The sequence below is a fragment of the Bufo bufo genome, chromosome 11 (genome assembly GCF_905171765.1).
Source record: "Bufo bufo chromosome 11, aBufBuf1.1, whole genome shotgun sequence".
NCBI lineage: Eukaryota > Metazoa > Chordata > Amphibia > Anura > Bufonidae > Bufo > Bufo bufo.
Genome location: NC_053399.1, coordinates 85,133,535 through 85,150,781, shown reverse-complemented (window position 1 = coordinate 85,150,781; position 17,247 = coordinate 85,133,535). Strand labels below are relative to the sequence as shown.

The window sequence follows — 17,247 nt, the reverse complement described above, 5'->3', positions numbered from 1 at the left end:
ATACAGCAGCCATTGTCCCATATCTTCACAATATCACATACACATTTACTCAAAAAAAAGGAATATTCAACATTATAGAAGATGCAATTAGTAACTTTATTTGTAAGACTTTTTTTTTAATTAGAGGGCATTATATAAAGGACTGAAAAATCATATGAAAGAATTTCTTAATCTCTATACTAACATTAACTACAATTTTCTAAAGTAAAAAAAAGTCAAGAATGTTACGTAAACAAAAATGTTAGTGATGATGTAGAGAGAACTGGTAGAACTGCACTATAATCTGGGGCCTGATCATCTTCAGTTACACTGCAGAGAAAAAGAAACAAAGATGGATTCAGAAACCAAATAGATTTGTCAAATTCTATCCACCAAATTCATTTTTATTACCAATAGAAAAGCAATGCAGTAATTAGAAAATAAAACATAAAAAGCATTTTACAATAGGGTTTATCTGATTATATAAAATGTTTTAAAATCGGAAATTAAAGAGGAATCTAATTATTTGAAACTATGTAATGCTTCTTTGCAGTTGTGCTATAGAAAAAGGAATATTTGTAGCTGTATTGCCTCACATTTAACAGCTAACCCTTGCAGGTTTCAGCAATGGCTCAAAATTTGACAAATGTAATGTCCTAAGGGCACTTTTACATAGGCCGATTATCAGGAATTGTTTGTTAGGTGATCACATTTTTCACCCAAAGTACTTGGCAGGGCATGGTCTTGTGTAAACTGGGAATGTTCTGCCAACAATGTGAAAACTGAATGGGGGACAAACAATCATAGTAGTGCTAATTCATCCTCATTCATTGTGCATTGAATTTTTAAAAAATAAACTATTGTTGATCAACTTATATATCATCAATCAGTGCATGTTCAGGGCAAAGAATGCCCAGTGAATAAACCCTAACAAAGAAGGATAGGCTAAGAATAAAAAACATATTTTCATAGAGACTTTTAGTAAATTTTACTTAAAGAAAGATCCACTTTCCAGGATTCTCAACTTTTTACCACAATAGAGATCTGCTGCAAGATCATCCATATGTCTGGAGGACCTGTTCTGGTTCACACTGACAAGCCTTTGAGCTTAAGGGCATTGTGTAATGCCCAATATGCCTCCTGATAGTGCTATAGACAAACTGAACACTTTTATTGTTGTCAGGTTTCCGCAATGATTATAGCTAGAGACGAGAGAATTTTTCAAAAATTCGATTCAGACCGTTCGCAGTATTTAAAAAAAATAATTTCTTCGATCCAAATTTATTTGTGGCAAATCACTTTTTTTTTTTTTGGCATTAGCAATACTGATGGATTATTGAGCAAATGCTGACCGAGTGAAGGCGTATGCTCCACAGACAGGATCCGTTTTTTGGGGGTTATTGTTCTGACGGAACAGAGAATGGGGAAAATTAACCACCTCCCGTCAGCCCCAGTTACAGGAGAAATCAACAGTTAAAAAAAAAGAAAAATTGAAGTTAAATGTCCCCCTTATGGGGGACGAAAAGGGTAAAATAAAAAAATTAAAAATAAAGTGTTAAAAAAATAAAATAAAAAAAAGGTTTCACATGTAAAAAAAAAAATCCCCAAGTAAGGAATAAAAAAAAATGTTAAAAATAGAAAGAATAAAATAAAATAGACATATTTGGTATTGCCGCATCCGTGCCGGTCGGCTCTATAAATATATAATCACATAATCGACCCAGTCCAATAAACACCATAAAAAAATAAAAATAACTGTCAAAAAAGCCATTTTTGTCACCTTACATCACTAAAAGTGCAACACCAAGTGATCAAAAAGGCGTATGTCCCACAAAATGGTACAAATAAAACAGTCACCTCATCCCGCAAAAAATGAGCCCCTAGATAAGAAAATCTCTAAAAAAAAAACTAAAAAAACTATAGCTCTTAGAACATGGAGACACTAAAACATCATTTTTTTGGTTTCAAAAATGCTATTATTGTGTTAAAGTGAAATAAATAAAAAAAAGTATACATATTAGGTATTGCCGCGTCCGTAAAAACCAGCTCTATAAAAATATCACATGACCTAACCCCTCGGGTGAACACCGTAAAAAATAAAATAAAAAAAACTGTGTCAAAACAAGCAATTTTTGTCACCTTACATCACAAAAAGTTCGACACCAAGTGATCAAAAAGGCGTATGTCCCACAAAATGGTACCAATATAACCGTCACCTCATCCCGCAAAAAATGAGCACCTACATAAGAAATTCTCTAAAATTTTTTAAAAAACTATAGCTCTCAGAACATGGACACATTAAAACAATTTTTATGTTTCAAAAATGCTATTATTGTGTAAAACTTTAATAAATAAGAAAAAGTATACATATTAGGTATCTCCACGTTCGTAACAATCTGCTCTAAAAAATGTCACTTGACCGAACCCCTCAGGTGAATGCTGTAAAAAAAATTAAAACTGTGCTAAAACAACAAATTTTTTGGTCACCTGGCCCCATAAAGTGTTATAATGAATGATCAAAAAATCATATGTACCCAAAAATAGTACCAATAAAACTGGCACCTTATCCCCTAGTTTCCAAAATGGGATCACTTCTTGGGAGTTTCTACTGTAAGGGTGCATCAGGAGGGCTTCAAATGGGACATGGCATCTAAAAACCATGTGGAGTTCCTTTTCTTCTGCGCCCTGCCGTGTGCCCATACAGCAGTTTATGACCACATGTGGGGTGTTTCTGTAAACCGCAGAATCTGGGTAATAAATATTGAGTTTTGTTTGGCTGTTAACCATCGATGTGTTAAAGAAAAAATTGGATTGAAATGGAAAATCTGCCAAAAATGTGAAATTTAAAAATTTGATCTCCATTTTCCTTTAATTCTTGTGGAACGCCTAAAGGGTTAACAAAGTTTGTAAAACCGGTTTTAAGTAACTTGAGGGGTGTAGTTTCTACAATGGGGTCATTTATTGGGGTATCCACTATGTAGGCCCCACAAAGTGACTTCAGACCTGAACTGGTCCTTAAAAAGGGGGTTTTGGCAATTTTCTAAAAAATTTTAACAATTGCTTCTAAACTTCTAAGACTTCTAACGTCCTAAAAAAATAAAATGACATTATCAAAATGATGCCAACATAAAGTAGACATATGGGGAATGTTAAGTAATAAATATTTTATGAGGTATCACTTTCTGTTTTAAAAGCAGAGAAATTGAAATTTAGAAAATAGCAAATTTTTCAATATTTTTGGTAAATTTGAGATTTTTTCAGAAATAAAGGTGAAATATATTGACTCAAATTTATGACTATCATGAAGTACAATGTGTCACGAGAAAACAATCTCTGAATGACTTGAATAAGTAAAGGCGTTCCAAAGTTATTACCACATAAAGTGAGATCAGTTTATGCAAAATTAGGCCTGGTCAGGAAGGTGGCAAATGGCCCAGATGGGAAGTGGTTAATTAGTGACGTCAACACAGACTTACTGCTTACGGTAAGAGCAGTGAGACTATGGAACGCTGTGCCTGAGGAGGTGGTGATGGTGAGTACAATAAAGGAATTCAAGAGGGGCCTGGACGTATTTCTGGAGCTTAATAATATTACAGGCTATAGCTACTAGAGAGGGGTCGTTGATCCAGGGAGTTATTCTGATTGCCTGATTGGAGTCGGGAAGGAATTTTTTATTCCCCTAAAGTGGAGAAAATTGGCTTCTACCTCACAGGGTTTTTTGCCTTCCTCTGGATCAACTTGCAGGATAACAGGCCGAACTGGATGGACAAATGTCTTTTATCGGCCTTATGTACTATGTTACTATGTTACTATGTTACCCTCTCCACTCCACGGCCATACTGGACTTAGTATTAACCAATAGACCTGACAGAACAACAGACGTGCAGGTCGGGGGACACCTGGGAAATAGTGACCATAAAGTAATAACTTTCCAATTATCATTCAAAAGAGCGTTTCTACAGGGAGGAACAAAAATACCAAACTTCAAAAAAGCTAAATTTAGCCAACTAAGAGAGGCCATAGGCCAAACTAACTGGGACAAAGTCCTCACAAATACAGACACAAAATGGGATATCTTTAAAAACATCCTAAAAACTCATTGTGAGAGGTACATACCGTATGGTAATAAAAGGTTAAGGAACAAAAAGAAACCAATGTGGATAAATAAAACTGTAAAGAAAGCAATAAATGACAAAAAGAAAGCATATAAAACACTAAAACAGGAGGGTTGCACGGAAGCACTGAAAAACTATAAGGAAAAAAATAGAACATGTAAAAAACAAATAAAAGCGGCCAAACTAGAGACCGAGAGATTAATTGCCAAAGAGAGTAAAACTAACCCTAAAATGTTCTTCAATTATATAAATGTTAAAAAGTATAAAGCTGAAGGTGTTGGCCCTTTAAAGAGTAATGAGGGGGGAGCGACGAGGAGAAAGCAAAGCTGTTAAATATTTTTTTCTCCAATGTATTCACTGAGGAATATAAACTGTCAGATGAAATGCTGAATGCAAAAATAAATTCCCCATTAAAAGTGTCCTGTCTGACCCAGGAAGAAGTACATCAGCGGCTTAAAAAGATTAAAATAGACAAATCGCCAGGACCGGATGGCATACACCCCCGTATCCTAAAGGAATTAAGTAATGTCATAGCCAGACCCTTATTTCTGATATTTGCAGACTCTATACTGACAGGGAATGTCCCACAGGATTGGCGCGTGGCATATGTGGTGCCAATATTCAAAAAGGGGCCAAAAACAGAGCCTGGAAACTATAGGCCGGTAAGTTTAACATCTGTTGTGGGTAAACTGTTTGAAGGTTTTCTGAGAGATGCTATATTAGAGCATCTCAACGGAAATAAGCAAATAACGCCATATCAGCATGGCTTCGTGAGGGATCGGTCATGTCAAACTAATTTAATCAGTTTCTATGAGGAGGTAAGTTCTAGACTTGACAGCGGCGAATCAATGGATGTCGTATATCTGGACTTCTCCAAAGCATTTGACACTGTACCGCATAAAAGGTTAGTATATAAAATGAGAATGCTCGGACTGGGAGAAAACATCTGTATGTGGGTAAGTAACTGGCTGAGTGATAGAAAACAGAGGGTGGTTATTAACGGTACACACTCAGATTGGGTCACTGTCACTAGTGGGGTACCTCAGGGGTCAGTATTGGGCCCTATTCTCTTCAATATATTTATTAATGATCTTGTAGAAGGCTTGCATAGTAAAGTATCAATTTTCGCAGATGACACTAAACTATGTAAAGTAATTTACACTGATGAGGACAGTATACTGCTACAGAGGGATCTGGATAGATTGGAGGCTTGGGAAGATAAGTGGCAGATGAGGTTTAACACTGATAAATGTAAGGTTATGCACATGGGAAGGAAAAATGCAAGTCACCCGTACATACTAAATGGTAAAACACTCGGTAACACTGACATGGAAAAGGATCTAGGAATTTTAATAAACAGCAAACTAAGCAGCAAAAACCAGTGTCAGGCAGCTGCTGCCAAGGCCAACAAGATAATGGGTTGCATCAAAAGGGGCATAGATTCCCGTGATATGAACATAGTCCTACCACTTTACAAATCGCTAGTCAGACCACACATGGAGTACTGTGTACAGTTCTGGGCTCCTGTAAACAAGGCAGACATAGCAGAGCTAGAGAGGGTTCAGAGGAGGGCAACTAAAGTAATAACTGGAATGGGGCAACTACAGTACCCTGAAAGATTATCAAAATTAGGGTTATTCACTTTAGAAAAAAGACGACTGAGGGGAGATCTAATTAATATGTATAAATATATCAGGGGTCAGTACAGAGATCTATCCCATCAGCTATTTATCCCCAGGACTGTGACTGTGACGAGGGGACATCCTCTGCGTCTGGAGGAAAGAAGGTTTGTACACAAACATAGAAGAGGATTCTTTACGGTAAGAGCAGTGAGACTATGGAACTCTCTGCCTGAGGAGGTGGTGATGGTGAGTACAATAAAGAAATTCAAGAGGGGCCTGGATGTGTTTCTAGAGCGTAATAATATTACAGGCTATAGCTACTAGAGAAGGGTCGTTGATCCAGGGAGTTATTCTGATTGCATGATTGGAGTCGGGAAGAAATTTTTTATTTCCCTAAAGTGGAGAAAATTGGCTTCTACCTCACAGGGTTTTTTGCCTTCCTCTGGATCAACTTGCAGGATAACAGGCCGAACTGGATGGACAAATGTCTTTTATCGGCCTTATGTACTATGTTACTATGTTACTATGTTACTCTGTCATTGGAGCTCTACTTGTATAAGCGTTTAATAGAACAGGTTTTGTAGACATCTATGTGGAATCAGCTGACAGGGGTGTAAAAGGAGTGTGCTTCTTCTTGACGCTAACAGCTTCCTGTTAGACTGAGTTGATACTTCAGTTATTTGGTCAGTTTTGGCCCCATGACTGCCCAAATAAGTGAAGTATGCAGTGATTCTAAGAGTGACCCCTTTCATCTGCATATCATACTGACTCACAGTATTATTTTACTACCACAGCAGACTTCCTATGCGTGTTACTGCAAGGCACAGTGCTCTACACCAATATAAAGGCATTCTGCAGCCGGGAAATAGCCGTTTTTTTAATGTAATTTGCCGCAAATAAATTCGGATGAAACCTAATTTTTATGAAAAGATCAGCGAATCGGCCGAATCAAAAATTTGCTCATCTCTACCAGGCATGTTTGGCTACCGACCTCCCACTGCTGCCACCCTGCTGACTCCCGACCATGCTACCGACTTGCGTCACGGGCAAGCTGCCACCCTCTTATCCCGATAATGATGAAGCCCCTAATTCACCCGGCTTACAAGTGTTATCAGCTACATCATCATTGTCGAGTACTGTCTGCTCATCACTGTTGTCCTGCTCAACAACAAACACATGGGTATGACAACTGATACAATTAGACCATACCATGCTCTTTCCTGGATGATACCATTATTTATGAATATATGATTGCACTTGTATAGTCGACCTATAGATATAATGTGCCATGTATTGTAAAGAACATGTAAAGACAAGGCTGTGGTACTCACCAAATTTATATGATGCCTTGAAGCCTCTAGACTGAACTCTGCCATTACTAACAAATCTCAGCCACAGTGTATTGCCTTGCGAAGTAAAAGAGGGGATTGTATTGTTCCCACAGAATCGACCTTTAAAGGTGGACCCATCCAGGATCTCTAAATAGTCATGTAGGCAGAACTGACTACTCTCTGTCAGAAAATCAGTAACCGTGAAGGAAATCTGTAAATAGCAGAAGAATACATTGTAATCTCATTATAACGCAAGTGGATCAGACTACAACATATGAATTATTACTAAGGAGTTAATGAGAGACAGTGATAATTTGTGTAGATTGCAAAAATCATGTGGAAGAGCTATGCATTCATTTTGTGCTGCCACTTTAACAGTTTCAAGATTTTTGACAAACAGACTGATAGACTCTAGGACAACAACGAAAAAAAATAAAGTGGAAATATTTTTCGGGCTTTCTTGGACAAACGGGAAAAAAAACACTTTACCGTCTTTCCTACAGGAGCTGTAATGGTGTAGTTGCAATTCATGTTTGGACGATAGTAATAGGGGTACCCGGGGGATGTAACGTTTCTTTCAGGAGTATAGAATGTTCCTCCACATTGCACTGTGGGAAATACATTTTAATATTGTTATTGAAGTACATAAATAATCCTATACTATGTACACTGCTCAAAAAAATAAAGGGAACACTTAAACAACACAATGTAACTCCAAGTCAATCACACTTCTGTGAAATCAAACTGTCCACTTAGGAAGCAACACTGAGTGACAATCAATTTCACATGCTGTTGTGTAAATGGGATAGACAACAGGTGGAAATTATAGGCAATTAGCAAGACACCCCCAATAAAGGAGAGGTTCTGCAGGTGGTGACCACAGACCACTTCTCAGTTCCTATGCTTCCTGGCTGATGTTTTGGTCACTTTTGAATGCTGGCGGTGCTTTCACTCTAGTGGTAGCATGAGACGGAGTCTACAACCCACACAAGTGGCTCAGGTAGTGCAGCTTATCCAGGATGGCACATCAATGCGAGCTGTGGCAAGAAGGTTTGCTGTGTCTGTCAGAGTAGTGTCCAGAGCATGGAGGCGCTACCAGGAGACAGGCCAGTACATCAGTAGACGTGGAGGAGGCCGTAGGAGGGCAACAACCCAGCAGCAGGACCGCTACCTCCGCCTTTGTGCATGGAGGAACAGGAGGAGCACTGCCAGAGCCCTGCAAAATGACCTCCAGCAGGCCACAAATGTGCATGTGTCTGCTCAAACGGTCAGAAACAGACTCCATGAGGGTGATATGAGGGCCCGACGTCCACAGGTGGGGGTTGTGCTTACAGCCCAACACCGTGCAGGACGTTTGGCATTTGCCAGAGAACACCAAGATTGGCAAATTCGCCACTGGCGCCCTGTGCTCTTCACAGATGAAAGCAGGTTCACACTGAGCACATGTGACAGACGTGACAGAGTCTGGAGACGTCGTGGAGAACGTTCTGCTGCCTGCAGCATCCTCCAGCATGACCGGTTTGGCATTGGGTCAGTAATGGTGTGGGGTGGCATTTCTTTGGAGGGCCGCACAGCCCTCCATGTGCTCGCCAGAGGTTGCCTGACTGCCATTAGGTACCGAGATGAGATCCTCAGACCCCTTGTGAGACCATATGCTGGTGTGGTTGGCCCTGGGTTCCTCCTAATGCAAGACAATGCTAGACCTCATGTGGCTGGAGTGTGTCAGCAGTTCCTGCAAGATGAAGGCATTGATGCTATGGACTGGCCCGCCCGTTCCCCAGACCTGAATCCAATTGAGCACATCTGGGACATCATGTCTCGCTCTATCCACCAACGTCACGTTGCACCACAGACTGTCCAGGAGTTGGCAGATGCTTTAGTCCAGGTCTAGGAGGAGATCCCTCAGGAGACCGTCCGACACCTCATCAGGAGCATGCACAGGCATTGTAGGGAGGTCATACAGGCACGTGGAGGCCACACACACTACTGAGCCTCATTTTGACTTGTTTTAAGGACATTACATCAAAGTTGGATCAGCCTGTAGTGTGTTTTTCGACTTTAATTTTGAGTGTGACTCCAAATCCAGACCTCCATGGGTTGAAAAATTTGATTTCCATTTTAAATTTTTGTGTGATTTTGTTGTCAGCACATTCAACTATGTAAAGAACAAAGTATTTCAGAAGAATATTTAATTAATTCAGATCTAGGATGTGTTATTTTTGTGTTCCCTTTATTTTTTTGAGCAGTGTATTTTACATTTGCTTTAAAGTTGGCCATTGCATTTAAAAGGGTAGTCTTTAGAACTAAAAGAAAAATAAATGTAAAAGAATTTTAGATTTTTTTTTAAATAAAAACCATCGAACTCTGAGCCACGTAAGGGGTTACAGGGGCGTTGCTATAGGGGGTGCAGAGGTAGGAGTCGCTACCAGGCACAGGAGCCTGAGGGGGCCCAACGACCCTTGTGCTGCATATGAAGACACCAGTATTATAGAAAATGCATGTTGTTCAAGTTAGACCTCTGACTGGAGGGAAGGGTTTAGGTCAAGTATTTGGCATTGGGTGGGGTTGCCGTTTCAATTTCTGCCTCAGGCAGTACGAAGGCAATGTGGCCACAAAGCACTGAGGGAAGGAGTGCCCAAGCTGAACTCTTCCACGAGGGCCCATGAGCCTTTAGCTACGCCCCTGAGGGGTTACTTATCATTTGAAATTGTTTTCATGTTACTTTTAAGTCTGGTTTTGCATTGTGTGGTTGCACCAAATTTTTAAAATGTTGCACAGTTTTTATATATTTGGTGCAACATTATATGGTTTAGCCCTTAAAAAAAGACACCAAACGGCAGCCTGGAGTAGAATGCGACTTTATGTGACTTTTCTGCGACATTTCAAGTGTTGCAGACAGTAAATGAGCCATAATCAAGGTCTAATCTCACTTTTCTGCCTAAAACATAGACCACGTTGTGATATTTTGGAGATCTACCGGTTTTCAAAGTCTCAATTGACATGTTGTGTGAGATTTCTAGACCAAAATCCTGAAGTATCTGGTTGGATAAACCGTTTAAGGAGTATTTCAGGATTTTATGATTGATGACCTATCCTCAGGAGACGCTGTCAATATAGTGTAAGATTGGCTGTAACCAGTTCTACCCACTACACATTTTATGGTGATTTGTAGTTCCAGTGCCAGACCTACTCATGAGCAGCTGATCAACATGGGCACAGGGTGTCAGACCCTCTCTGATCACATATTAATAGTCTATCCTGAAGATAAGCCATTGACATAAAAATCTTGTAACTCCATTTTAAACACGTTTTCCAGTAATACATAGAGGTGGCCATCTTGTCTGAGTGTTGTTAACAGCATTTGGAGGTTTGCTTTCCAGCAGCCACATGGGCAGTAGGCTCAATAAACTGAAGGGGACTCTTTGATTTATATGAGATGTGCCCTATGTCCTGTGCAGAGGTCGCTGTAAAGAGATGAGCTGTGACCACCTCCTATTGTAAAAGATCATTCTTGTGTTATCCATATATAGGTCATATATTGATTGTTTTCCTGCTTGGGATGATAATGAGATGACTGCTAAAAAGTGATCTCTACAGATTTTGACTTCTTGACATGTTTTAGGATATGTTAAGATTTTATTTTTTTATTTTGCAAGGTTTTTTTTTTTAACCACTTTAATCAATATAATACTGTACCTGAGCTGTATAAGGCTGTAAAGCCTACCCCAGTAACACTGCTGTCAGTGGAAAACTCAACCAATAACTGGTTAGTAGATGCAATAATTGGAGGGATCAAGCCAGTGCCACAAGTTCTGTCCAACAACAGGGTATCTCTCTTAGTGGGACCATCATAAATCCTAATATAGTCCGATATACAATTGGGAGATGACTGGACATCAAAGGCAAGGAAGTTCAATGTAACCTAAAAAATATAAAAGAAAAACAGACAAAACAGTTGTAGATACTGTAGACCACAATGACCGGATGTCTGTTGAATCATGAGTAATGAAAATTATATGTGTTAGGAAGATAAGTCTTGAACACCAACATTAAGAAACACAAATATGATGTAAGTTGGAGAATAACCAATATCATAGTGATGGTTTATATAGAAACTATACATAGCAATTCTGATATAGGATTAGTTCATGCCAAAATGCTGATAAAAGTTGGATAATTTAATCTGTATATGTAACATAATGTCAATAATTATTCCAGACTGTGTGGACCATGTATCATGATATAGATCAACTTCCTGATATGTTAGATGTTAAATCATGATAGAAAATATGGCCCCGTGTCAAAAATGAAAAAGGTTTTGGTTCTTTTGTCTATAGTTTCTCCTCTTCGGTACAATACCTGATCTAATGATGTTTTGATCCGCCAAACACAGCTGGCATTATTAGGGTAGGCTGATGGGTAGTTGGCAGAGGTTAGACTTCCATTCTTCTCATTAAGCAAATAAGCACAGACATCTGAAAGGGAAAATTTAATTTTAATTTAATCAATGACTGTGATGGATCTTGTATGCAACTTTTTGAAAACTGTAGACCTGTAATAGCTTACTGCATTGATACAACCGGTTGATTTTAGAGACATCTAGAACACTCAGTCCATCTCTTTGTCCAATTGGGATGTTTGGGTCAGGTTTGGTAACAATAGTTGGTTGTCCTGAGGTGTTACTGAATGCAAACCTGACAGATACAATAGACAAAAAAAAAGGTGGAAATAGGATAATGTGACCCTATGATATATCATAGAACAGCGTACAGTATTTCAGAATTGTATTCGTTTTAGTCTTTGTAGTAACCACATATTAATATACAATGAACTTACCTGTTGTAATGCATCACTGATCCAAAATCGTACTCCAGACCAAGATTGTTAGCGTTTTGCTTGTCAAAACTTTCAGTGTAAGCTGTAAGACAATGGATCTCTATGAGCTTGTGTTTCAGATATCATGGAGTATTTGGCATGTGTATTGGGCCTAAATCTGTGAGAAAACTGTATCAAATGCAATCGAATATGGTTTCCAGAACCCTGTTCACATGCATCTCCGAAAAAAAGGCTATGAAAGACACTATGAAAATAAGTGTCAAGTATTCATGGTGAGGGCTTTACCTGGTGCTATATTTTGATACATGATGGTGACATGGTCATCACGGTCACTCCTTGTATGCTCATGGTAGAACCCCAGGGCATGGTTTAGCTCATGTTGTATAGTTCCTCTGAACATACAACCATTGATATCTAGTCCAACCATCTGAACTCCACCTATTCTTCCCAAATATGATACACACCTGAACAGAAATGGGGGATAATTACTATTAATTTGATATTTCACTTTAGATATGTTATAGCATTCTACAATGAAACCTTTTATTCTATATGTCATCTTGGACACGCAATATTAAAGGGGTTCTCTAGATCATTTCAAATGGCTGCCAGAAACCTTACTACACTGCTCTAGTATAGATAGTAATGATGTGACCTTGCCTATGATATGCCATCATGGCTTATCAGCCAGCCTGACAGGAACACTTACCAATGTACAGCAAATGCAAGTGCTAGAGCGTATTATGTAGTGAAGCCCTGTCACCTCACCCTCCTAAGCAGCTCTGCAAGTGGAGGCAACAAAGTCCTACTCATATTCAAGGACAGTTTGCTAGAGGCCTTTTTAAATCATTCCTTGAGAACCCCTTTAGTATAAAAAATTTGGTTTTGGTTAAACACCAATCTTAACTTCCTGTTATTTAAAAATTGTGTCAAGAAAGATAGTCGTAAGCAGAGAACAATTTTTTACTATGTAAATACATGTCCAAGATGAAATAAAGATGCTATTGGTAAGTGTTGGAAAAGACGAAGACTACATTAGAAAATGTAACTTTAGGTTACTTTAGGTTTATCAAGCTTCACACACACACAATAGTAGACATTGGTTTCCATTTCTTCACTTGCTTCAAACTTGTAATCATAGATTACAATATTATAGATAAACTTTTAGTAAATTAAACTTGAAGAAACCTGACTAGAAGAACCTACCCCTGTGAAGACACAATACTGATGTAGTCCTTCTCCGTTGTCCGAGGCACAAACCTAATACAAGTAAGGGTTTCGAAATCCTCCATCGACGTCTTAAACAAGGCAAGGTTCAAACTACCTGGGGTTTAAAGAAAATTAATATGAGGAATCTATTTTCCAGTTAGTATGGCCAACTTAGAGATAAACAGAAAGAAAAAAAAAAACTTACTATAATTTGAAGAAAAAGAATAAGGCACAATAACCGTTCCATTGGCAGATTTGGGCCACAAGCACCCTGTGCAGGACGTAGCGCTGCGTCCAGTTGTTTTTAACAAGTCACCTTGATGTACATCCATGGCATTTTCTAATTGAAAAAGATGGTGACATTTGAAATTCTGTATAAATATATACTTTAAACTAGAAAGCTCTTCGACCTGAATATTTCCTGTGTAGTCTTACAAACTCATGGTCAACATTGAGAGATGAAGTCATGAAGTAAGACTGAAAATTTATAATCAAATTTCCAACTTATGTACAATACTACTGTAGCATATCCTATTTATGTTTGAATTTTAAAAACTACTCCATACGGAGTAATTTTTTCATTGTATTCTCAATAAGGTCCTGTAATATTCTCTCCATATTGGTAATATTAGTTAATTTTCTTTATGATTTCAATTTTGTAAGGTGTAGTTTCTATACCTGGCATTTAGTTTAATCTGATACATGAGAAGTCAACCTGTCCTAATGCATTTTACGTAATGACATAGCAACATACATACAAAAGTCTAAGGAACCTTTAATTTGGACTTAAAGTTTATCAGATTGTAAAACCTGTCTAAGTGGCACCTTTACTGAATTTGCAGAAGGTCTGCAGTAGCCAGGTACATCCAATATGGAAACGGATGTCGATTTGTAGTTCTACCACCACCTGCTGGCATCGGATCTACTGCAAAACAGCTGCTTTGCAGGGATGGAGGTGTTGGACCCATGAGTATAGGCCACAAACTGCCAAATAAGTAATGTAATAATCTATGCGTTTATGTGAGTAATTTTATTATGGCTACCTTTTACTAATTTTGGCCTAAAATAATTTCTTTTTTTGGTATTTATTAGAATGTTTAGCAGTTTTTGTCATAAAGGGCTAAGGCTAGTTTCACACTAGAGGCAGGGGAGTCCGGCAGGCTGTTCTGTCCTGCCGCTAGTTCTTGTGTGCCACCGGCAGCTGGACTAAAAATACTGCATGTCGTACTCTTTGCCTACCGTAGCTGTAAGCATCTTACTTTTACTTTCACTTTGAGTCATTACCTGCAGGTTATGTGTATTGTAGATAGGACAAAGTCCAGCTATCAAGTGGTGAAGGTGCTCTGACCTGCTCTGCACGGATCAGGGCACCCAACGTAGATTCAGTAAAACAGTCAAAATGGATCCAGAGATTAAAATCAATGATTCTTTATTTTTCATTTGAAAAAAGTGTATAAAGTGTATAAAGTGTATAAAATGTATAAACAAGTAATGCATAAAATCAACACGTTTCAACCATAAGACAGCTCTTCTTCGTGGATTCATAGTATAAAGTATACTTTATATTATAAATCCATGAAGAATACCTGTCTTGTGGTTGAAACACGTTGATTTTATGCAGGACGATTACTTGTTTATACTTTTTTTTTTTTTATGAACCAAATAAAGAATCAGTGATTTTACTCGCTGGATCCATATGGACTTTTTTGCTGAAGGTTATGTGTATCCCTTATTTTTGAACTACTAACAGCTCACAAAAACTTACTGCAGCCATATTATTTTCTTACTGAGCTATAATGAGTGTTTTTAACAGTATAAACACAGAACTAGAACTAGATAATACTAAGGTTGTACAGAGAAGGGGTCGATTTTATTTTTAAATAAAGAAAATTTAAAATATATATTTTTCGCTCAAAATGAGTAGAAAGCAATAATAAAGGCTATGCCCCTTTGGAAGCATTTTTTTTTAACTTTCTATACAAATTTTTTTTCTAATTGGAATATAAATTGCTGTTCATTGGTGGACATATATTTTAAGTCTAGGACTCTTGTTATAATGGAATGAAAATACTTTCCACATGCCAAGTACACTATAGCAGTAGGAAACTAAAATTATTTCTTCATTTAAATGCTTGAGAATTACCTTTGTGATTTCTATAACTCATCACTTATATTGATCGGGAAACATAACTAAGCTGTTACCTTTGTTGGCTTGGATTATCTTGGCAAAGGTTCCTTCAGGTTCTTCTGATGCCTTAGAATCTGTAGCTAAAAGCATGTATATAATGATGGAATCATGTCACATATTTATCTATTACTATTCGTTATAATTCTACCATCAATTAGAATACTGCCCCTTCAATGAAAGCTCAGAAACTGAATCATCTTATTCTGTATAACAATTTATATTAATGGGATTTATTTTTCTATTATTTGCCCCATTTGTTAATTAACTAATAAAGTCACAGACGGGAAAAAAATTATTATGTATCTGTGACCTTAATAGTTAACTAAAAATGGAAAAATAATGGAAACATGAATCCCAGATTGTTATGGCATTTATACATGTCATCCCATTGATATTAATTGTAATATAGAATAAGACACTTTACACACTTAGAACAAACAATTAAACCTTTAGCGTATTTTCTGTTGACATAAAAGAGAAGTATATTGATGAGTAAAATAACTTGTGGCCAGAAGATTAGGATTTTTTTTGTAATGTGGGAATAAAGAATTGTACTAGGGTTGAGTGAACATTTGGAGATTCGTTTTGTTTCAGGTTAACTGAATTTTTCAAAAAATTTGGGCCGGACACAAATAGATTCTACCCAAACCTCCTGTCTCACTCTCTCACCCCAGTTCATCTCAAAGGAATTGCAAAAAATTTGGCTTTATTTTAATTCAAACTTTTTGGGAAATTCAGAACAAATTCAAAACTAGTAGAATCAATGCGCTCATCCTAAAATTGTACTGAACTTAGATTCCAATATCTGGCTCTGTCCATTAAACAGGAAAAGAAAAGGGTTTAGGACAATATCATAACGGTGGCTTAGTGATTAGCACTGGTGCCTTGCAGCGCTGGGGTCCTAGGTTCGAATAAGACCAAGGACAACATCTGCATGGAGTTTGTATGTTCTCCCCGTGTTTGCATGGGATTTTCTCCCACACCAAAAACATACTGATAAGGACTTTAGATTGTGAACCCCATTGGAGACAGTTGGATGCTAATGTCAGTAAAGCGCTGCGGAATATAATAGCGCTATATAAGTGCATAAAATAAATAAATATCGGCAGAGCAAGAGTGCACTTAATAGCTGATTTGCACATGGATTCATGTGTTAGAGTGCAAAAACAAATGTACTGTTTTATCACACTCTGCAAATTTCCAACTGTTATACTTTATTTCAATGAAACCTGTTACTGAAAAATGCAGAGCAATCTGCAGGCAAGATGTTATAGAGCAGGAAGAGATAAGCAGATTTATATATCATTTTCCAGGGAAAGAAACAGCAAAACTTTTATTTAATTTAATCTCTGGAATCATGTGGGAGGTCTTCTCAGTCAATGATGACCCTCTGTCTGTCAGTATGTTGATAGAGATAGCTGTCCATCACTGAAAGCACTACCAACATGGCAATTGAGCTCCGAATGTGCAGATATTTTAAATGAATAAATTTACAACTTTTACTGGATATTTCCCCGGAAAACTATACATAAATCTGCTCAGCTCCTCCTGCTCTATAACATCTTGCCTACATCCCAAACACTATGTTCAATGTGACCAATTTCCTTTAAAGAGAGTCTGTGCCCTCCAAATATAAACATAGGTATTGTGGCGATGTGAACTGTAAAATGCATGGGAAAGTCCCGGAAGGGGGTATATCTCTCCAAGGTTCCTCAACTAGCTGAGGTGGGTGAAATCCAGAATGACGCTGGCTTCAGTAAATTTAGTTGCTGGAGCTATTTTCTTGATTTATTCCGGGCTGTATTTTACTTGGATTGGGATGGTAGGTTTTGGCAGTGTGACCTCTCTATCCACCCCCCAGTCCGGGGCAGGTTCTTCCCTAGCAGGAAGGTGATCACAGGTGAAGCCTACCCTAATCAGGCTAGCATAAATCCACCCTCAGTGTGTCAGTCGAGGGGGAGTGTCTC

At 38.0% G+C, this 17,247-nt stretch overlaps 1 protein-coding gene across 1 annotated transcript; it reads right to left on the bottom strand.

The window, feature by feature from the left end:
• Window positions 1–252: 252 nt before the first annotated feature.
• LOC120981855 (embryonic protein UVS.2-like) lies at window positions 253–15,356 on the bottom strand. The gene is made up of 11 exons (XM_040411626.1): window positions 15,295–15,356; window positions 13,298–13,432; window positions 13,090–13,207; window positions 12,169–12,347; window positions 11,884–11,965; window positions 11,614–11,741; window positions 11,407–11,522; window positions 10,744–10,969; window positions 7,537–7,655; window positions 7,048–7,258; window positions 253–309 (listed from the first exon to the last, which is right to left on the bottom strand). The coding sequence occupies exons 2-11, from the start codon at window positions 13,422–13,424 to the stop codon at window positions 305–307; spliced, it is 1,311 nt and encodes a 436-aa protein (XP_040267560.1). The 5' UTR covers window positions 13,425–13,432; window positions 15,295–15,356; the 3' UTR covers window positions 253–304.
• Between the last annotated feature and the right edge of the window lie 1,891 nt (window positions 15,357–17,247).